This window comes from Molothrus aeneus, chromosome 8 (assembly GCF_037042795.1).
Source record: "Molothrus aeneus isolate 106 chromosome 8, BPBGC_Maene_1.0, whole genome shotgun sequence".
NCBI classification, from domain to species: Eukaryota; Metazoa; Chordata; class Aves; order Passeriformes; family Icteridae; genus Molothrus; species Molothrus aeneus.
In genome coordinates this window covers 13,002,758-13,026,973 of record NC_089653.1, presented here as the reverse complement: position 1 = coordinate 13,026,973, position 24,216 = coordinate 13,002,758, and the positions used below count along the sequence as shown (strand labels likewise).

At 39.0% G+C, this 24,216-nt stretch overlaps 1 protein-coding gene across 1 annotated transcript in view; it reads left to right on the top strand.

Annotated features, from left to right (window-relative positions):
- Nucleotides 1-24,216, top strand: part of ZCCHC24 (zinc finger CCHC-type containing 24) — a 107,344-nt gene that overhangs the window by 11,188 nt on the left and 71,940 nt on the right. Inside the window, exon 2 of the mRNA XM_066555092.1 lies at nt 5,263-5,463. Within this exon, the coding sequence (XP_066411189.1) occupies nt 5,263-5,463 (201 nt within the window). The remainder of the gene's footprint in view (nt 1-5,262; nt 5,464-24,216) is intronic.

The following is a 24,216-nucleotide window of genomic DNA, read 5'->3' as shown; positions in this document are numbered from 1 at the left end:
ACAAGCCTTAGGGCACTAGGAAATAAATCAGCTATAGGCCCTTGGGTTAAGTTTTGTATATTACACATACAAGCCACTGAATTACTGTTTGGGTAGTACAGATTTCCCTCTCCTCCAACATGAAAGTAACAACTGAGGGCAATGACTTGTCCATCCCACTGTTTTATCCATGACACAGCACAGGGACCACTCAGTTCTTATCTAAGTGAAAATCCAAGCTGATAACTTTAGCACCTTTTGATATTTCAGTGCAGGGCTAATGAGTAGCATGGCTAGTCTGGTTACTGTCATACAGGCTGGAAAATATTTACAATTTACAGGGGACGAAAACCTTGCTTTTTCCATACTGATGACAGGGCAATCTAATTCTCTTTTCCTACAATCTTCAAATAGCCATGGCATCTGTTGATTTAAACTTAACTGTCCATTAAGACTGCTTTATTTGGTCAGCAGCAAAAATAAGTCATCAAAAATTCTTTGCTCTTTGCTTTTCAATTATAGACTATTTCATTTTGTGGAAACGTTGATGACTGGACTAGATTGTAGGACCATTGGAGTGCTACAGGACATCAGTATGTGCAATTACTACAATTATAGCGAGAACCATAGGCACAAATCACACTAACTTCTAGAGCATCAGACATGCACTGGCCAGATACAGCCCTCATCACCCACCACAAGTCATTCTAGCTTTATGTAATGTGGATATGTTCATCTTTATCACTGCCGTAAGGGTCCAGCAACCACAAACACAACTTGAGGCAGAAACTGGTTTTTCCAGAGATACCTCTACTTTTCCAGTCCATGCCTAATAAGAAGATACCATTCCCACATGAACAAGTTGCCATTGCTTATTAATACCAGCTGGTCTGGTAGATGCTCAGGCATATATGTCATTATTGAGAGGCTGTTGTGCTCTGTGCTTTCTAGTCCCTTTTAAAAACATACCTTTATAGGTAAAGCAGTAGCTATACATACCAAAGGGAAATTTGGAAAGTAAGACTTGCCTCTTATTTATCTTTCAATATTTCATTGCATATTCACAACAGTTGTCTTTCTTCTCAACATTATACCATTGCTAAAAAAGAAACTAAAGAGATAAAGCCAGAGTTTCAGGGATTCTTTTTCTACCTCTTGACACATCAATCCCAAAAGATGTTTCTGAAAGGCAGGGACCCAGCCAAGGGAATCAGGAGCATGAGCCAATCATTCATGTAATGAGGAATATCTTAGAGGTGAATTAGATACTGGAACTCCTGAGTCACTCACTTATGTTACCCAACTGGAAGTCAGGGTGAGGAAGCCGAAGAAGACAATAGCTGCCTTTCACAAAGGACCACACTGCAACCCCACAGGTTATGTGCCCTTTAACTGGAAACACTGAGCAAACAAATAACAAAGGGAAATTTGCTTCCCAACACCACCAACAGATAGAGTTTAAAGATCTGCCCAGCAGTGAGGTTACCTTTGGAAAATACAATACAAGATCTTCAGTTTGGTTCATATTTAATTAAATCAATAAGTTTCATAGGAAGGAAAAAACAAACAAATAGACAAACTTACATTATCAGCTCGAACCTCCCACCAAGGCTGTTTCTAAGTTTTACCACCAGGTTCCCCATCCCCCCAGTATGGCAAGATAAGGAAATCCTGAATTCATTGCAGCTGGGCTGATGAGCCTTGTAATTAGGACATGCAGTGTGGTCTTTCAGGCGCCTTGAGAGCACTAACCCTTTCACTGCCAAATCCTTTTTGCCTGTTCAAGCTCAAAATGAGACTCTATTTGAGAGGTACTATTGTCTACCATTTAAAGAAATAGGCTAGCTTTGCTAGTGTTGCATAGTGAACACAGAGTAAGTCATTGCTTTTGGTGGAATTCATGAGAGGAGCAATCTCCCTGCCACCTCCCAGATGAGTACTAATACACTTGAGACCAGAGTGAGTCAGAATGCATTTGTTTCTGCATCTCTGTTTTCTGTCTGAGGCCATCAACACTCTCTCTGGCACTCTAATCACCCCCTGGACATCCCCTTTTGGTGTGAAGCTAATTCAAAGTTTTTATTCAAAACCCTTCTTAAAAATCCTCTTTGCAGCAGTGCAAATACTTAGTAAGGGCTGAATTGCCTGTTCTGCTCAATTGAGTGCCCTAGAAAGAAAAAAAAAAAACCAAACCAAAAGTGTTTTATGTATCTCAGCAATATTCATTCACCCTTTGTCTTTTACAATGACAAAATGGAGTCAATCACCATTTCATCACATTTGTTACAAGCCCTAAGCTTTCACTATTTGATTCCAGGGGCTGGGATGAACTTTCCCATTGCCACCCTTATTATATAACTTGGCTTTTGGGCATGGTTTATTTCCTCATCTCTTTCTGAAGAACTGGAGATTTCCAGAGCTAGAAACAGGATGTAGCACCATTTTGCTGGTGCTCTTTATAGCAACTTTCAAGTGCCAGATGGATGTGTTTTTCACATTGACTCGGAGTCAAACAGATTTAAGGCCATTTTCCAGGTCAGATTGGCAGGAACTGCTGAATCCTTTGCCTGACTATACCCAGAGGGATGGGCTGCATCTTGGGATCATCTAGGCATTTTCCAAAGGAATGCATTGTTCTTTAAAGTACCAGTGTCATCAGCAATGTCCATCTTCTCCTTTACTGTCATGCTCTGGAATGTTATATTTGTTTCTTCTTTTTTACCACTGGGCCTCAGGATGATTGTAGGGAAGTGTTTCACAGTGCTGTGTGTGCACTGAATGTTTTGCCATGTCCAGCTGTGGCATGCATTGAGCAAGTGCCCTGCCAGCTGAACCAGGTGGCCACTTTTAGAGCAGTGTGCCACTCTTCGGCCACAGAACCCTTGGTGGCTGCTAGGGGTATGTTTTAGTGTCAGTGCAGCCCATGGTCCCATGGGATCCTAGCCTCTGGCACAGCTCCTGGCTGCCACGGTGGAAACAAAAGTTTGTGAAGGTTTGCTGCCAAGGTGCCAAACTGCACCATGTTTTCAAATATTGGCCTGAAACGTGCCAGGAAGGGTTGGTGGAGGAGTGAGGTACAAAATACCCAGCTGTGGTTCCAAATTGCTCCCTTTTAATGAGGGCAATAGCTCAGTGTAAAAGATATGTAGGAAAGAAAACAGTCATCACTGCATGCCATGTGTCCAATTCAAAGCCCACTGCAGGCAGCAGATGGATATGTTTTGGTTTTTTACTGAGTTGGCCCTGGGGGAAAAAATAGCAACCTCCTGATGGGCAGGAGTTATTCTGCATCCCCAGAAGATATTCCGGATTTTGGCAATAGGTAAAGAATTTGTGACTTCATACATTCTGTGTTCATACTTTCACCCTTCTATAAAATCAGATAATAAGGAATTTGCAAAGCTACTAATGGGTGTAATGCAGGTGAAGTACTTTAACAATCTCTTGGCAAGAGGATCTCTTAAAAAGAAGGATTTTATATTTTTCCAAGAGTATATAAGAGAAAGTGGCTCCTAGGGAGACAAGAACTTCTTGAAGACCCTTAATTAATACTATTTTGGCATTCACAGCACTTCCCCTTCCTTTTCAAAATTTGATGCCAAGAATTTCTCATTCCAATAGCATCCAATAAATCCTAGAACTAAATTCCAGCGACCATTGGAGGTCTCTGGTTGCTTGATGGCTAAAGCAGCTAAAAGCTTTTTTTCATTTTTGAAATACCTTTTCCTTTTAAAATCTGTAGCTTTAACCCCTGAAACAAAGTGGCTGATTCTCCTCTCAGCCACATCATCTTGCACAGCACAGAATTATGCTACACAGGATGTTTTAGCCCCAGGGCATATGAGAAGTCTCAGGTGACATCAGATTCCACTCTGGGCCTCTTAAATTGATCCTGCTGCTGTGTACCAGCTTCAGCAAGAGGAGTCAGTGGAGTTCAGCATGTTGTGTTTGACTACGGTGCAAGTGGGTGAAGCAGATTACTAGGCTGAATTCTTCTGTACACCATCTGTGGAGGGATGGAATTCAGGGATAGTTGGGGCTCACCCAGGTATTTGTGCCTAGAGCTTTAATATTATTTTTTGGTATGCAGCTGTCACCCAGAAAACACTCACTGTGCAGGCACCCTGAATGTTTGGGATCTCTGAAATTAATTTAATTTCAATTTCAAATTAATTTCACAAACTCTAAATCAATTTCAGTGCATGTCTTCAAAATATATATAACATGTATAAACACATGAAAACAGATATAAAGACCCCATTGAAATATTTGAATTCAGTAGAATTAAAGCACAGTCACAGATTGGACCTCTTCTTATGTCACTTTCCCATAAGCCAGCAGTAATTCTCTGATAGCAGGAGAATTACATGAGCATAGCATTGCAGACCTAAGGTGGAAACACCATGTGAAATGTGTCCCATCATGTGAGGATGGAAAGGACACTGAACAGTTGGTCCTATTTCTACAGTGATTAATTATGATGTTAATTTTTAAAAGAGTTTGAATTTTCTTTTTGAACTCCACTAAGGTTTCTTTTGGTCCTTAAGCGGTTAAAGTGAATTAATCCTTCTTATCTCCATTAGGGAGAATACCTATTTAGGTGTTGATGGGTTTCCTGCGGTTCTAAAACTACTGAATAGCAAATTAGGAGCTACTGATTTTGATTTGCAGATTGAGAGAGTGAAGATCCTATTGAGGTGAAGTACAAAACCTAGGTATTTACTGTTTATCAGGAAATGTTTAAATCACAGCAGGTTCCCCCTTAGAAAATCCAAACCAGATGTAGCTCTCAATGCTTCTTGTTATTATTTGAACATGGGACTCTGTGTTGACTGTCTCATTAACCAGATTGGAAACTGGAAGTTACTTTGCATTTTTCTTGGTGTTCTTTCCTTTCCCTGACTTCAGTATTCTTTGCCTAAGTAGTTTTGGACACAAAAGGATTCTGTTTTGTGAGTTGTTCTTTCAGCTTTTTCCCTGCATAATCTAACTGTACTATGAATGCATTATGGCCAAGCACAAGAAAGCAATCATTGCTTAAGGAAAGGTTGCACTAAGAGAACCATGGCAAGCTCAAAATTTCCTCAACAGTGGGGTGACCAGCTCCATTGCACTGCCATTGTGAAGCCTGTATATTGCTTCCCTCAAATGTATAGCCATGTTCCTAAGAAAAAAACAATCACTTTGTTTTTCCTGCTATTTTTATCTATCCCCTATTCAAATCTCCCCCAGAACAATCCTTAATACAATACTGTGTTGCATGTGACTTGTTTTCTTTTGCAGGCTCTGAGCAGCAGTCTCTACAAGAGTGCATCACCTTATGGCTCGCTTAACAACATTGTGGATGGGTTAAGCTCCCTCACTGAGCATTTCTCTGACCTGTCCCTTTCTTCAGAAGCCAGAAAACCCAGCAAGAGGCCACCTCCTAACTACCTGTGCCACCTCTGCTTTAACAAGGGACACTACATCAAAGACTGCCCCCAGGTAAGTAATATATAATATTCTGAAAAAATATGCATCAAGATTTTCTTTAGTCCTTGATTTAGCAACACAGAATTTGACTGAAATACTTTAGAGTGAGTAACACTAAAGAAGTATCTTGACAAAGTGCCAAGCTAGCCATGTGTTCCTTTAATCTATTCTTTATCACAATGCTGATGGACAAAGTACACTATTTGCCTTGTAAGTATTACAGAAGACATTAATCTAGGCACACAGCTAAGTAGATTCTGGTAACTTTAAAAATGGCTACTCTGTAATTTTCTATGGGGCTGCACTCTGTGCTATCAGTTTGGCAATGGCACTTAATACAACGAGTTACATATGCTAAAGGAGAAGAAATTGTTACATTCAGAGAGAACTTTGAGTCAGTGTTGCAGTAGCACAGGCTCCAGGTATTTTGGGTGCAAAGTCGTTTTTGTCCTATGGAAGAGGTTTGCTGTACTTCGCAAAATGTGATGGTCTTTGACTCCTAGAACTTCTCTGTAGTGGCAAAGCTGGCAATATTTATTTCCTTCAAAAAGAGGTATAAACCAGTGTGCACTAAAAGCATTTGCCAATCTACATTTTTTCTTTCCCTGAGGCTCCCAAGCACAGTGAACCAGGTTTCTTAATTTTCTGGTTTCAGCTGGATGCAGTTGTGTTGCTGGCTTAAACTTTCACAATTTCAACAACATCCTATGTCTGTGTAAAATCCCAAGGAAATTAAAATGTTGCCAATACTCTAAAAACACAGATGTGGACATTACCAGCATCCACTTCATTATGACTTTAACCTCCTAGCCTCTTATTGTGTGACTTTCAGCAGAATTAATCTGCATAAAAAATAACTACAGTTAATTTGTTGTTGAGGATGTCAGACATTTATAAACCAAATACAGGCAGAAAAACATCTGCCAGCGGAGGAAGGAGAGCATGAAATCAAGGCTAACATCAGATGAGCTTTGAGCACATTCCTCTTGTTGTTATGCATAGACTAACTTTATCACTTTCACTGCATATCTTTCATTAATTCTAATGAAAGCTATGGAATTAAAGGATGTTTGCAGTCCTGGGTGTGGCACTTGAAAATACTTTTACTTATTTTGATCTAGGTTGAGTAAGAATTTTCTTTATGAAAAAAACTATGACATTTTCTTTCCTTCTAGGAGATCAAAAATTCTCTGGTTTCTTTACTTAAGTGTTTAATCTAGTTAATTTAGCATGTTAGAGAAGAATGTAAAGATAGAACCATGCAATAGCATACATTACTTAACAAGAGGATTGAAACTCCAACTCCTATATATGTGGCAGAGTGAGAAACTCTGGACTGGGGGTGGATGGTTGTGCTTTGCCATGCTGTCTGAGAAACCAAATGAATGCTACAGGTCTCTTGACAATCAGTTTGTGCAAGCTGCAGCTCACACAGACCAAGTGAATGTGTCAGTGTTGGAGCAGTAATGCATTATTTATTTCATAGGTATTTTTATGGTTTGAGGCACTAGGGATTAAACATGTTAGTGAAAATTGAGGACATGCACACAGAAATCCAGGAGATACGAACAATTTAGGATTGTGTAGGAACACTAATTCTCTTAATTTGCACATTCTGTATATATTTTTTTCAGACTTAATTTGTAAAGTCTTCAATTTCTCTGTGAACCAGGAAGTGGAAAGACTTCCTACTGGCATACTCTGTGACTGTCCTGTGAGTTTGGGAGGAATGAGTAAAGGAACCCAGGACAGGGAAACATCTGCTCACTCACCACATGCAGTCTATGGTTCCAGGCAGCCATATCATATAGCCCCTTTTGAAAATGGATCAGGTTTTACTTGGGAAGCATTTCAGTATTTTGCCTTTGCTACTGCTGCTGTGGGAAGCTGCTCCAGAACCTCAATCCTCTCCTAACTAGAAATCTTCCAGTTTCTAGGATGAGTGTAACTCATGGCCACTTTATAGTCATTTGTTCTCCTGCCAACATTGTCCTCCACTGAAATAGCTCTTATCCCTCCCTGGTGTTTATCTCAGGATGTATTAATAGACTGCAATCATATCCTCTCTCAGCATTCAATCACATCCTCTCTCAGCTTCCATTCTGTAGGACTAACTAACCAAGTCTGGTTTTCTCAGTTTCTTCACACAAAGCATGTATACTTTGCCTCTATTCCCCTGTCCTTCTCAAGGCTGTTCTTTTGTGCTTTTCATCTCCTTGCACGTGCCTGGCTACGCGTACATGTGGCATCCCAGAGCAGAGCTTGTCAGTGCCTTCTGCTCTGTGTGCACGGTTCTGTTTGTGTTAGTTAAGGGACAGGTGATATGAAATTGATTCTCTTTAACTGGAGATTTCTTCTACCACAGGCAAGTGCTTTCTTGAGGAAAAGCAGAGTTAAGCATTCACAGAAACATACACACTTTGCTTATGTTATCTGAGTTTGAGGACAGTTCTAAAGAGGATGACCCTGTGTACACAAGTTATGTTCAAAACATTGAAAACATTGTGCACAAGAAGGGAGCAGCAACGGCAGGATCAGGCTTTTGTCATAAAGTCCCCATTTGTTACCACTGCTTTTGACAAGAATTAATTTCTTAATTTGAACATTATATGCATTGCTTAATATCTTAAGTTTTGATGCTTAGTTTTGCTAGTGCTGTCAAAAATAAGTTGTTTAGCAAATCCTACCACAAAAAGGGCTGTAGTTGTGTGTTTTTAAAGTCCTTAAACCTGCATAGAGAGAAGAGATAAACTAATCTGATCTGGACAAAATGTGTATCAGTAAATCATACAGTATTTTTCTTTTGTTTTTATGAAATTGCCTAATTAGAAACACATTTTGAAATGGGGTGTTCTATGAAGTTTTTTCTGCATAGCAAAGAAATTGTGTAACAGCTTTAGGACTTAATATCCTCCCTTAATTCTGCCTGTTATCACCACTGAAAAGATATGGTTTTTTTCTGTTGCTGTAAAAGTTGATGAAAATGCATGTATCAATTCAGATTTATATCTTAAGTGATGATCATATTACAGGGGGTTAAATAATTATAAACAAAAAGTGCCAGCTTTAGTTTTTAAGTACCTCTTGTATCTGCAATTTCTCTAATATTGTGTCCACAACTATAAAATTGAAATGGGACTTAGCAGACTTCTATTATTTTACCATGTAGTTTGTGTCATACATGGTGATAGAACATGTTCTTTTCTGTTTAGGAAACTACCAGAAATAAGAGCAATGTTATGATTGCAATTCATCATTTCCAATTTGCCTGCATTTGCTAAAAGCTGTTTGCAGCAATAATTATGTCCATAAAAAACCCAGCACTAATCTTTAGTATCACCTTTCTAGCATACCTACATTTTTTACAAAACTAATTTGTGAGTTTCGGTGGCTTAGACAGTAACATCTTACTCATACCTCCCTGATGTTCTTGCACATACAGAATTCTCATTGACTTGAATGAAGTGAAAAATGTTTAGAGAATAAAGGTTAAAAGCAGTGTTCTTAATATAGCCCTGCTCTTAAATTATCATTGACAGTGCCATAAAAAATAAACAAGATCTTTAAATAGCAAGGAAGGTAAGGAATGAGAGTACTTTTTCTATCTGGTTTACAAGTGGTTGATTGCATGATATATAAATATATATATATGTCAAAGCTTTGTATAATTATCTGTGTACCTGAAGGTACCGTACCTATGCCTCATGACCATAGGGGCTTTTTTCCCCTACCAGGAAAAAAAAACCCAATGAGTTCTGGACCAGTAATATTAAAGATGTATGATTCTATATGACATTTTTTTATATAACAGGTATAGAAATTATTAGAAGATCTTTTAAAAAAGGTTACATTGTCTCTTTAAACCCATTATCACTATATCTTTATTTTTAAATCCTATAAAATATAAACAGTGAGTTCCTTTGTACCAAGTGTGGCCTATACAAAATAAATCTTGGTCCTTTAAATTGTTAAGAATGTTATTGACATGAATTCTCTTCCATGATGTCATCAGCCTAAACTCAGACCTATCATAGAAGTTTAATTTGCAAAAAGTATGGAATAATGGGGTATGGTGTCTATGTCTAGATACAGTCTATGTAGACATTTGTAAATAAAGCACCTAGCTCACATTCTAAGATGTTGCTGAATGAAGGAACCTTGCCATTTTTCCAAAATCTACTTAGGAAAGTAAACACACAAATCCTGGACCTCATTTATTGCTTATGCCATTCCAGTTGTTAGTTTAATAAGGAGCAACAGAAGCCCAAGTTCAGAGCTCCAGCAAAGCATCTCTGTATTCAGAATTTTCAAACTGCTCTACCTGGTCTTTCTGCCAAGCACCAGTTCCATCTACTGATGTCTCTGCCCTAACTGTATTCAAATACTGTGCCAGTGCCAAGCTCATTGAAAAAACCTTTCTGACAACTCCTCTGAATTTCTGCACAGGCAAGGAACCCTTACCTCATGGTGATGTGCTGGGGAAAGAAAATGGGCAAATATCACTGTTCTGCAGCCAAATTCCCATGCACTGCCACTATTTATCCCAGTTTCTGGAGACAGAGCAATGTTGCAGAGCATGTTTCCCAATTTTACATTGTACTTACAGAGGAAAATGCCATGTGCATGCTCACAGGAATACAGATATATATGTAGTGGGAAACTCAGTCTCTTTCTGCACTGCATGTTTAAACCTGTGGCTGAAGTGCATGGCATGGTCCATGTTAATGGGGCCAACAGTGGGAGTCTTTCCACTGCCAACAGGGATCTTTGAAGCAGATCCTGTAAAACTCAAGTGCCTTGAGTGCACAGCTTCAAGTCAATAGGAGCAGTAGGTAATTGCTGTGGCTGCTTGAGTTTGCATAGATTTGCTTCTGTGGTTTCATGCAGGATGTGGAAGAAATCAGTGTCAAGCTGAGTTTAGTCCTTTCTTCTTAGTGCATAGCTTGGGCTGCCAGATCACGCTGCCCTGAAGCTGTCCCTCCCTGTGGTCAGATACACTGCAGCTTTGGCAGCTCTTTGGCTGCAAGACTGGAGCAACTCTCATGCCTCAAACATTCATCTGATTTGACTTGTGCCTTATGGTTATGCAAGGATCTCGAAGGTGGAGAACATTTAAGGAATTCACAGCTGTGATTTCTCCAGGTGCCAAAGGCTGACTAAGATGGCAATGAGGAACAAGCTAGCATCTCTACAAAGCTGGAAAAAATGTAACTGTCTGGTTTTAGCTCTAAGATCTTAATTTTTAAAAAAAGGCAAAACAAACACAAACTTCTTGGAATTTATCTTCCCTTTAAAATAAAGGTGAGATTTCAAAGTGCTCTGGAATTAAAGGAGATCACAGACCTTAGAAAATCCTAACATTCACTCTGAAAATGTTTTTGACAGTTGCTACATTTGACATTTTGTAGTAGGTTTTTGGATATTGTGAGACAGCATGTAAATAAAAGTATTTTCTCTATTGAACTGAGATATTATTATTACTCAGTTACAGGATGAGAGGTTAATCTCTCCGTTCTTGGAATCTGACACCCTGTATAGGCTCCATTTTTCAGGTTCCACCATAGTTTTTCATCAGAGTATACTTGGTGGCATTTAATCTAGCCTCTCCTATTTATTTAGGCCTCTCCAATTCTGTTGGCCTAGAGAGTTACTGAAATATCCCTGATACAAATAAAGCAGTATTTGAATCACCAGAATGAGTATTCTTCTTGCAGAGGTAAAGATGAAAATATGGGACACATAAGAAAAGAAAACAACAATTTTACATCTGGTGAGTTAGTGGTGTTAGTGAGATCAGCGCTGAACAGAACCTGTCAGCCTGTGTTACAAGGAGGGAAAAGGTGTTAAATCTCTCCTATATGTAATTGCTTTCAAACCATGTGTGGCACTCCAGAAAAAAAGTCTGTATGTCTAGCTCCTTCATTCTCTAGCTTTTAAACACATTTAGTTATGCACATTTCTTCACCTACACATAGTTCTATAAACAATTGTAGCTTTTAGGTGTTCATTCTGCAAATACTTATTCACATACTAAAATTCCACATTACAAGATACTGGATGAATGTGAGGCTCTGAAGAGTCCTCTTTTTGCACAACATGCTGATTTCATTTATTCCTATTTTTTCATTGAGAAGCTGCATTAAACTATTGTAGATAACTTGGACTTGGCTTAGATTTTTTAATTTTTTTTTGTCACATGGAGCCACTTTGACAACTCTGTGATATTAAATATACTACAAAATTTATTGCAGGCTGTTATTTTTTGTTCTCATATTCTAGAACTTAGCTGTGCCAAGTTTTCTTAGCATTTCTGAGATTAGCTGAATATATTTTTTCAGATAATTTCTACTTTTATTATGAACACTTGCAGAAATCTTGCAACCAAAGTATAGTGGGCTATAAATTGGCCACATCCATCTTACCTCTGAAAATGTAAGCTATTTAAGTGTCTGAAAGATCAAAAAATACCCATTGTGCACTCTTTTGGAAATTCTCAATAAGCTGTGCATGTCATGGATTCAAACCATTTATCAGAGGCAAATAACTCAGACAGCTGTAGATGTGTAGAGGGGATCCAAAGAGCCCTGTTTTGAGAGCATGTTCCCAAAGTTCTTGTTTCAAAGCTGTGTCTAGAGTATGTGGCATTTATGCCCAGTTTTTTGATAAACTGTGTGCTTAAAAAGAAGATACTAAACCCTAACATACCAAAGTAAGAACAGTTGGATAGTGAAAAAGAAAACAGAAAACACCTAGTAAACTGTGTCTGTGCTCCTTTCCTGTCTAGCACACTACTTGACATTACATTCCCAAAAGTCTGGAAGTCCAGCCAAACCCAAGCTCTTCCTTCAGGCCCATGACTAAGCTGTTATTACTGTGCTTCAGTCTTTATATACTAATACAACTTCAAATGGGTTTTTTCATCCCTGTGGGATGTCTGCAATGCAGAAGAGGTGATAAAGGAAAATACTCCAAGAGATTAATGCTTGCTTGGTCTTTGCAGTGGCCTTGGAGTCCCAGGTCCTGGTGACAGTTACCAATGGGCAGTGTGACAGTTGGATCATCCACCACAGATTGGATTGCATTTCATTGAGGTTTTCCAACTAGCTTTTATTCACCTTTGAATCTCATTTGCATAGTCACTATCTAGATAATTTCAAGCCAACTGGCAACTATCAGGAAAAGAAGATCAGGATATCAGGAAAAGAATACTGTTTAAATGCAAAATAAGGATACCCAGCATTTAAACTGAACAAGGTTTTGGCACTGATAAAGCCTCCTCTGGCTCCAGGTTGGGCACAGAAATTCAGGGTAAAGTGGAGAGGAGAAAAATCAGTTTGAGGTCTCTGAAACTTGACTTGTGTTGAAAAGCTGAACAACCAGTGTTGTTTGTTCCCACAAAAAGTCACATTAAAAATTGGCAAATATGTGGAAAGCCTCACATGAAGGGCACAGTTTTTTTTCCACAGCCACAGCTAACGAGTCCAGTAGTGGCCTTCAGCTAAGCTGCTCTAACTGCAAGGCCTTGAAGTAAACTGCTCTTGATCATTGGAGAACTTTCAGAACAGTGTAGGTGAACATAAACCAAGATTTGCACTGGTGATCCTGCCCAGGGACAAGTGAGGAGAGCATCCCAAAACACCTCCCAGCCTTGTGTTTCTGCTACTGCATATCTGCATGCTAAATTACAATTCACTATCTTAAACATGCATAATTTATATTTAAAATCCATGCACAATAAACTGGGTCCAAATCCTGTGCAAGTTACTGAGAGACTTTTATAAACTCATTTGAAGTAGACTGAACATAGCTATTACACTGGTCTAAATATGAACTCTGTTTACTAACAATTTAGTATTTGCTTAGTTTGCAGTAAAAATCCTGATAAACCATAATTAGGTGATTAGCTTTGAAATTAGTACTGAGAGCATTCTTTTTGAGGAGGAAAGTAAGGTCTGGTTTCCAGCCCCTCACCAGCTGATTTATAGGTAAGGCAAAGAGAGAGCTACCAGGTCAAACCACACTCGTTTATCAATTCCTCATTTGCACTGATAAGAAGTGAATAATGGAAAATTAAGTGAACCATTTTTTCTCACTTCATAAAAGTATTTTGGTTTAGTGTGAAATATAGGTTGTGGAATTTCCATTCATGCTTGGAAGTGTTTGAGATCTGACTGGACAAAGTTGCAGTAAACCTGACCTGACCTCAGTGTTGCTCCTTTGAGCAGGAGTTGGACTTGGTGACTTCCCAATGTCCCCATCAAATTTAATCATAGGGTTATTTATGAAAATTACCTATGTTTTCATGCTCTGCAATAAATGATCACTGTTCTTCAAGATCTCTGCCTCCCAGCTCTAATATCTACCATAATCCTTCCTCACAATGCTTTTAAATAAAAGCATAAAAGTAGAAGCAAACAGGCATTTATTACAACATCAAATACATAAAAAGGCCCCCCTAAACTTACCACCTGTCAAAATGTCTCTGCACAAACACTTTCTGTAAAAAGGTAGCTTCATTTCATCTATATTTTCAAAATTAATCAAATAACTTTTTTTTTCCAAAGGAATTCTCTCCAGGAAAATATGCTTCAACAAGTTGTTCAGCTGAAAAAGCAAAAGTTGAAGCAAACGCCTGAAGTGGAAGCTTTTCACTTTGCAATGGCTTGAATTTGTTTTGCAAGAATTTTTTTGGCAATGTTTCAAAAGCCCAATTTACTCAAAATGAAAAATTATGTCTTGGTGTTTCTGGTTTGAAATTCCAAAAATTTTCACATCTGCCAAATGTATAAATTTCAACTCCCTTTCCCAGTTTTAACAGAATCTTGTCTCCCTGTTTCTCAAAGATGAAAATGTGTTTTCTGATAAATTACATGCCCAATTAGAGAAGGCCTTCAAGGTCTGAGCAGAGGCTGGGATGGTGTCATGGAAATGGGAAATGCTCTGGCTCTTGAGGAGAAAGTGACTGTCAGGGGTGTCAACTGCTGTGTCTCTCCCTCCCTTTTCCTTTGAAGTTCCTGTCCAGAGGAGGAAGCTGGCACACAGCAAAAGCCATGAACAAGAGCAAGCGGCTGAAGGCAGATCAGCAGTTTCTGCTGGCAGCAGCCAAGGGTGCAGCTCAGCCCCTCCTTGCTTTCCTGCTTGTCCCAGGACAGTCAGTAGATTGTGAGGGCACAAATCCAGCCCAGGGGCCTCCTCTCATTGTCCTGCTGTCAGCATGGACCACACAGTTCTGCCTGTCCCTCCCATTGTATCACTTCCCTCAAGAAATCAAGATACTAAATGGAAGTTAATCCCTATTCCATTTCCCTGCTATAGCACAAATACTGGTGGTATTCTACTGTATCTGGCTTTTAGCAATAAATGTAGAAGGAGCCTTACATATTTGGATATGTCTCCTTTCATAGCTATAAAAAGGTCCACCAGGAGATGTGAACAGAGTTTCTCAGGTAAATATTGTCACATGTGCCTGGTAGGATTGTAGATATCCTTCAGACTGCCTGAGAGAGAGAGAGATAGAAGCAGGAGAGAAGGCAGCACTGCATGGATCAGGAGCACAGGACTCTGCTGATACAGGAAATGGCAGCTTCATAGGCATGAGGCTTGGGGTAAACTTAGTGTAGACTTCATTCCTTAACATTTTACATTTTATACTATAACCTATCCGTCATGTTTCTGATAGAACATTGTTATTTAAAGAGGCATTTCTCAGGTTTGTAGAAGCTTTTTTTTAAGACCAAAAAAAAGAGGAAAAAGGTTTTAAGATATTTTTTCCAAATGTCCTTCATTTGGCAGGAAACCTAAAATGTTTGTATAGTAATTGGAGAAAACAATGAATAAGCCTTTATTTCAGAGCCTGGTCAGTGCCAAATTATTAGCTAAAGCAATAAAGCTTATATACAGACACGTAAACTGAAACATTTGGGGATTTTAGCAGCAACAGCAGACATTTTGGAAATGACATAATTTGATAACTAGTTTATCCTTACATTTCTGACTGATTTTCCACAAGAAACCTGCTATTAGCTTCTAACTCATTCCCTGTGTAGAAATGTGCATAGGAGTACAGCAGCACCTTCTGAGATCTTCTGTATTATTGAACCCTGTAAATATTTTTTTTTCATTTTGGAGAGAAATAACACATTTCAACTAGTTTTCAACACAATCTCAAGCTATAATCTTGGAAATAAGTTCAGAGTAACCCTGAACATTTCCCAGGCTCAAAGGTTTCACATACAAAATACCGCTTTCAAGTCAATTTCTAATTTTAAACCACATTGCAGGTGTGCAACTACAGTTAAAACTCTGCAACAGCCCAGGCAAATGAATACTTGCACCTGAACCAGGCTGCCCACACCACCTGGCAGCCAGGAACACCCAGCCCAGGTGCACACTCAGCCCTCCCAAACACTGCCCTGTCAGTCTCAGTGTAAGGAAAGGAGACCCTCAGAAGGCTTCATGAGAGCAGAGACAGCTTCTGAGATGATTTTATACAGAAGTCATGTTTCTCTTATTCCTGATTACACAGTTGAAAAAATTAAAAGAGCAAAAAGTGGGGAAGAGAAAGGCTTTTTCCAAATAAATGGCAAACAAGAAGACTTTCCTAGAAGATCAAAGAGGAGTCATCATTTAAGTAGAAGGGTGGCTTGGATTTAAATAGTTTTAAAAAACAAAATGTAATACTAGGCATTTCAGACCTGCATTTTGTATTTCCTCTATTTTCTATTTCTTCTATAGCAAGTTGGAGCTTTGCTACTTAAAACAGACTTCTGTAAACTCTAGCTAAGGAGATTCAATAGATTAGAATATAAAGACAAACCTCACTGCTGTCTTCATAAGTTTTCTCAAAATTCATGAAAAAAATCCTCCTGTTATGTCAGCTGTCTCAAGGCCAGATTATCTGCACACTTTACGTGAGGATAAACCAACACCCAAATGGTTGCAGTGGCTTTTGTGCTGCACTTGCCACTGGTCAAAGTGTTTGCACAAAACATGAGAAGGAGGAAAATCAACTCAAGCCCATGAATTGTCCAGTTTCCTTGAAAAGAATTTCTTGTATAAATAAAGGCCTCATCCCTATCCTGAGGTGTGTGATGGGAAGTACATATTTACCTGCATATCTCCTTTCTCAGGAAAGGTGGTATCTCTATCTCCTGAGGCAGCATAGAGTGCTGTTTCACATATGAAACTAACCATACTGTGGTTTTACAGCATGCTAGTCATTTTTGCACTAGTGACTCAAAATTTCTATCAATTTTTAGCTCACTTAAGTACACTGTTGTATCCTATGTGATGTCATGTGGTCTTCAAATGTGTAGGTGAAGCCCTCAAGAGGGGATAGAGACCTGTCTCAATGCTATATGAAGTTTTCTTGAGGTGACTTACAAGGGAGTGTCAAAGCCTGACTTCCATGTTTTTCTGCAGCTTTTTTTTTCTTTCAGCTTTTCTCCAGTATCTATAATCACATTGCCCTCTCAGCATTTTACCATCTTGTAATTTTTCTAGGTTCCTTATCCTAGACTCATCTGATCTTCTAAAACATGACCAAAAGCTTCTTGTCAATCCCCCTTTCTCTGTGTGACCCAGACACAAATACTTAAGAGTCTCCTCATTTTCTTAGAGCCCATGGAAAACAGGGCTGTCTGACTAGATAGTGTGGCACTCGAGGTCTGGGAGCCAGATGTCTTGCACTGGCAGGGAGAAGAAGGATAAAGCAGGTTAAGTGGATATTTTATGCCAGCAACTATCAGCCTTAGCAAATATGATGAGCTCTTTCAGTCATCCAGAAGTTGTTGGCATAGAGCACCATATACAGCACTGACAGTTACTGCTTCTATTGCTATTTCTGCTGTTCTGCAGTGAAAGCTAGGCTTATTAATAACAGTCTGACTTTTCAGCCACTGCTAACACTCCTGTTAAGCTTTAAAAACAGTGGTCTCACTTGCTGCTGTTGTTTACAGAAGTGTCCTAAGCAGCAAGTCTTAACTGTAATTTTATGGTTGGTTTGTGATAAATTTCTTTTGATACTTTATTCAATTTCTTTAAATAGAAGATAGGAGACACTACAAAATTACCAAGTACTGGTATTAACATGAAACTACTGGAAGGGTTTGGTTGGGGTCTTTTTATATACTGACATATATAAGTAAATAATACAATGCTCTCCTCTATAGGTGCTTGAGGTAGAATAGACCCAATATTAGTGGGTGCAGCTAATATGGCTGTAGTGCTTGTGCTGAGCTCACAGTGTGACTCACATGTTGTGTTTGTTTGCAAAGTTGGAGAAGGGGCATTTTTTTCAACATTAACATAATTTTAACTCTCATCTGCTTTCTTCTGAGCTCCCATTCCTGATTCAGCACGCATGAGTCTGCTAATGAAATCCAGATGTCAGACGAAAAAACAATAAGCTCTCTCACCCTTCTGGTGGATCAGGTTTCTCAGAGAATGGAAAAAAAAGAATCAGGAAAGATTCCTAGAATGTCTGAAACTTTAGATTTCAGTGTGTGTTCAGAGAGCAGAGGGCAGCAGGGGGATGGTTTGAAGGTAAAAATTGATAGCAAGTCAATATTCTTGGTGCAAACGTGAGAAGAAATTGAGTGATTATGTATCAGTTACTCTGAGCCCTAAACAGATCTAGTAAATCCCAAAGTCAGTGCTGCTACTGAAGAATTACTGAGTAATGAAATAATTCATTAGTAACAAATAATTAAAAGTGGTATCTTCTGTACTTCTAATAACAGTAAGATGCATCAGGGTTTGTTTTGACTCTGAGAGGCGCCTCTCCCTAGGCACATGTACGGCATTGCAAGCTTTCCTCATTTCAGCTACATTTGACTTAAGCCAAGTCACAAAGTGCTGCTTTGCTGCAGGAAGTTTCCTTTGTGACTGAAAGCAGAGTGGTTGACAGCAGTGGCCTCCTCTCAGTGGCCACACCACTCTCAGATCTCTCTGGCTGTGGTGCTTGCAGACCTGGGCACGTTCTGCCTCTGCTGCAGACCACTGGCCAGGCTACTTCTGATGCAAAAGTCCTGAAACCCTCCTTGTTGGGATGTAAATCTGTAGATTTAGGATTTTTAAATGCCACAGTTTTGCACTCTTTTCTGTAGAACACTGTGATTAAACCTGTTATGATAGAGGCAAATCTTGCAGCTGTCCAATGGCACAGTTACTCATGGATGCTGCTCAGCAGTAGTTTAATATCTGCACAAGCTCCAGAGCTCTCTGCTGTCTGACTGAATAGAGCTGTTGAAATTTGTGCCTCCTAGAAAGGGAGCTGCTCTGTAACTACAGGCCCTTCCAAGCACGCATTCACTACTATGGATTTGGCCCAGGTTATCAAGCTGTTCATTATTCATGAGCTACTCTTATCTGAACTGTGGTCACAATGGTCATAACTTGTGATGATGGATGGTTTAGAGCTGGGTCCAGTGTGCAGACTTTGCATTAGAGCCTGTGTTGTTTTAACCAGTTCCTCTGGTAGTTGTACACAGGGATTCAACAGGATGAATGTGCACAGAAACCACAGTGGGGACCAGTGGCAGAGTCTCTGCTCCTGAGGGGGGCAGGCCAAATGATCCTTTCATGAGGGACACAAACCATCTCAGTGCAATCCCTTGGACCTTGCCATTCTTTTACATGAGGAAGAGCAATATCTTATGAAAGCATCACTCTTCATAAACATTTCTTATCACATCTTTTCTTTCTGCCTCATAGTCATCTCTCTTACAAGCCCCTGATACATTTGATGTCTGATAAGGGCCAAAAGCAGAAGCTATAGAGATAAGAGCCAGGGAAGTGAGAGAAGTGAGAAGACAGCTGTTGCCTGAAGACTACCAGCTGTTGAAAAACAATCAGGGGGCACTATAGAGCAACATCCTAAGGTAAATTAAATAAAGACTTTAGCTCTGATCTCTGTTTGTGCAAAAAACATTCTTGTTTCAGTAGGAACTGAAGATAGACAGAAGCAACCTTGGATGGTCAGGTTTCAGAAATAGGCTGTTGTCTCACTCCAGCAGAATTATTGGAGCACATACAGAGGGTCTGACCCTGCTGACCCCACATTCTGCATCATGTCATACCTTCTCTTTATCTCACCTCCATTCTTGAGATTCTTTCCCAATCAATTAGTCTCCTTATCCAGCTGCTAAAGGTAAATCCCTCATTTATTTTCCAGAGTATCTAAGATCAATATTTTGACCCATTCAGACTTCTTTCCAAGGTGTCTTCCATTGGTGTGAGAGAATTAAGGCTGAAGAATGGATGTTTAGCACACCAAAACAGATGGGGAATGGAAAGCACAGCTCTCATATTCCTTGTATACAATTCCCAGATACACAAGCCTTATCTAGCTTTTCCAAACTCAACCTTGTTTGAGTCTCATGTCATTCATCACTGCCATTTTATTAATCACTCTAGAAAAGATGTTGTTTATCTGCTTAGCACATCTTGCAAGTTAAGACACAGTGGTTTCTTCTCTGGATATTTTAACATACCTTGGGTGGTTATGTTACAGCAAGGAACACAGCCAAAGTGCAGTGAGCATAACTAGTTAAATGTATAGATTCAGATCTGTGAAAAAGCAATATAAAGTTCTTGAAAAAGGCCAGATTGCATTTTAGTAGGACTCCATGTCAGACTTAGCTAGCAGTTGAATAACCAGCAGTAAATATTCTCTGCCTCCTTGTGGAGTTGATTTTTTCCATACTGATTCTTAAAAATAATAAAACCCTGATTCCTTCTTACTTAAGGTAGAGATAAATAACTGAATTTGGACACTGTAGAAAGTACCATACTGTACATGTCCATAAGACAGATCATCTGTCAGCTGATTTTTCTTTTAAGCCCTCCCTGACTCCTTGATTTACTGTTGGAGAAAATTATGTGCACTGATCAGATAAACATCCAACAGAATGCAGAACTGGAAGAACTGGTGTTCCACCACATATAAGCTGAGCCTTTTCTGCTAATGCAGTGTCACTTCATAGAGGTAGAACTAAACATCTAGCCTATAGAACAAAATACTCTATTTTCATTTCATTTATGATCCATTTGTGGGAAAGGAGTCTAGTTTCAGTTGGATCTGAACAGTCTGGTACAGTTCTAACCTGCACTTGGGTTACCAGTATTCTAATATTCAGGTTTTTTTGCTTAACTATGGCTGGTTACTAAATTCCTATGATACTGTTGTTTACAGCAAAAATAGCATTTTTTGTTTTCCAGAAGTATGGGACTGGGAAATATGTTTGCTCAAATTTTTGCAAAGAGTGAAGACAGCTGAAAACAATCCACTAAAGATCCATAGATATTTAAAGAAGAAATTGTCATGCACTCAGTCCCCTTCAAAATCTAGTCTAATGTACTTTTGCATTCATATATAAATCAAGAAATGAGGTGCTCAGCACATCCATATTAAACTTCTAAAGCTGAAAACCCCCTGGTGTCCTCCCCACACTTTTCATACTAAATACCACTTGTATTCTCCCTGTTACTCTTCAAAACACAGGTGCTTTACAGGAGACCTTCCACATGACTCCAGAATATTAAATCACAAAAACAGCAAACCTGCTGAGGCTGGCAGGGATCTGGGGAGATCAGATAATCCAACCCCCTGCCCAATGCTCAGGTGTTCAGTATTTCCAAGGATAAAGGCACCACAACCCCCTTGGACATCCCGTGTCAGTGCTCAGTCCCCCTCACCCTAAAACAGCTCTTCTTATATTTAAAAGGAATTTCTGGTATTTCAATTTGTGCTCATTGTCTTTTGGACCAGATGTCCTCTGCCACTGGATACCAGTGAAAAGCGTCTAATCCTGTCTTCTTTAATCTCTCCTGTGCTACATATCAGCTACACAACACAAAATCTGAGGAGCCTTTTGAATTAAACATTAGTCACACTGAACAGGTTTTCACTGTGAGGGAAGATGGGGTGGCCATCTTTTTGCCATCTGAGATGCAAAGTGTAACAAGGTGGATGCTAAAATATGTGATTCATAGGATGTTAGAAGTTTGGACCTAAACTCTGTCTGTGCTTCAAACAGTTGCACTTTCCACGCCCCAGTGCACTGTCATGGAGAAAATTAGGGTTGCATGCATTGCACCATGCAATTTCCACTTCTGGAAGTAGCTTCTTCAGAGCTACCAACCTACCAGTCCCATAAAATAGAAACTAAGAGGTATAGTCATGACAGATAATCGTGCCTATGAAAAGCAGCTTTTTGTCCCTCAAATACACTCTGGGGAAAAAAAAACAGTCAAGTCAATGAATTGAGAGACTTTTGCCCATCTAAGTAGTTGACATGGAAACTTCTCTTGAGGGAGGCAGTGCATTTCAGATGCTGGGGGCAATGAATCTCTCAATGCATTGGATTAACACATGCAGAATCAATTATATAGAGTACACATTTTGACTGCCTCAAATACCATTTTCTCTGTTCCAATTTAATGAGAGAGAATGGAAAGAAAGAGAAATAAAAGAACAACTTCATTTTAAATCAGCATATCTGCATTAGCTTGAGTATTTTCATCAACTTTTTGACAGAGAATATTCTTTGCACTGCAGATTTTGTGTTGCAGTGAGACAGTTTGCTATTAGTTCTCTATTTTAAACAACTACAGGACCAGGATTTTCAAGACCTTCACTCTTTCTTCTCCATCTTTGCTGGGTTTTACCTCACCACCTCTCCTGAACTTGCAGCAGTGTTTTGTGTGTTAGGCTTTAAAGGTCAAGGCAGGCAAGCCCTCAAAGACAAATGAGCATGATTCTGTTCAAGTCTGCTAGGATGGATCTGTTTGTAATATTGGATTATCTGGTCCACAGTATCAAACAGGAAAAGCTAGAAGATGCTGTTAGCTGAGAGTTTCAGTTGGCATGGCACTCTGACTTGATATAGCTGGCATGTTCATCTGATGGAAAGAACTGAAAATCACAATGATTATGCCAATCTTGAGTTATCAGGAGAGGCAAGGCAACTTCCTTGAACAATTACTGTACCTTTTATTTTTTCATGCATTTCCTTATAAACCAGACATTTCTCCTTTTGTCCAATGGCACTCCCTAGAAACCTGTCTGCTTCTTTCTGATCCAAGGCTGGTGATAGAAGTTTTGAATACCTTCATCTCAGCTGACTCCAAGACCCTTGGCTCACATGTGGGGCAGTGCTGCAGAGCTGGCCTGTGGCAGATCCATGCTCTGTTCCCAGTATTTTACTACCCACTCAGATCCTTGCAAGTAGTAATCTTTCTGCTTGTTTTCGCACAGCTGACCTAATTGCTCAGAGAACTAAATTAGAGTAGGCTTTTCTTTTTCTTTTTAATGACTAGCTTTGATTAAAAACAATGAAAAAACCCTACAAAAAACCAAAAACCAAACCAAACCAAAACAAAAAAAAAACCACCAAAAAACCCCAAAAAAACCCCCAGTGCTGTAGTGCACAAGATCATCTGTGATGAAGAAAAAGGTTACTTTTTTCATAGTGTCATACTGGAAACTCAAGTTTAGCTGATTCTCAATCATTCTCCTGAGAAAAAACTTCTACTTATAGTAACAAGCTGTAGCACTTCAGTTTTACATTTACCTATGGCAAAACATGGTGCTGTGCCACTTTTGCAGTGAGTGAGATCACTGCATCAGTTAGCTGATCTCTTCATTATTTATCACATCCCAGGCACTCTGCAGACTTGATTATTCCTTATTACCTATATTCTTCTTTCTGGTTACATCTTCATGTAATGTCAAAGTGAAACAAAAGACAGGTTTGCTTTAGCATCCACATATTAAGAATAATGAATTTTTATTTTCAGATTCAACTCACTCCTAAACTGCTTTTGATACTGAAAAACACTCATTACAACCAATTCAACTATGGGGCTGATTCAGGGAATGGTAAATTTGTGACACTGGATTACTAAGTCGTCATTATGAGTAAGAGTCAATACTGTTCTAATATTTTTCCAAAATATAAAAGCAATTCTAATTTTGAATGTTTGGCTTTGACCCTATCTATATAATTGTTTGTATTGGTGTAATTATAGTTCTACTTATGGTACCTTGCCCATTAGAAATATTGTATAATTACAAGCAGGTAATATCACATCTTAAATGTTTATCTATAAAGAGTAATAGATAAAAATCCTAGAAAACCTCTGCAGAAAAGGTTTTGGAACAACAGTACTTCAAAGTTATATTAGATGAAAAATTAAAAATATTTTGTGCTCTGATGAAAATCACAAAACATTAAAAAAATTCCAGTGGAAACAACCTAGCTTTTGTTTTATCAGACTGATAGAAGCTTAGAAATAAACTCAAATATTATTTTCTGAACTTTTTTTATTCATAGAATTTTGGAGAAAAGTTATCTAACTGGCTTTCATGATTGCCCAATGATGCTTGAATTGGTGATGCTAGTCATTTTGCTATTCAGGTATGGAAGTTTCTCTGAAATATTTTTTTCTTCCTCCCCATTTGCTTCTTACACTTTCAATCGCACTTTATGGGCTTGCTCTAAGGCCTACAAATCAATCCTGAGCACCTTCTACAGGCACAAATATACATTACCACTCAAACTAATGGTTCCTAAATGCCAGCCTAAGTTGTTGTCACTGTTCTAATTTCTGTCAAATCAACCCAGCATTGATTTCCCTTTCAACTTTGTATTTTCAGAGCTCTGGCTTAAACTAGTCAAGATAGAAACTAAGGACTAGAAAAGAATAAGAGCACTGTACATCCATGCTTTTGGCTCATCATTTCAGTGAGAGAGCGGTATCATG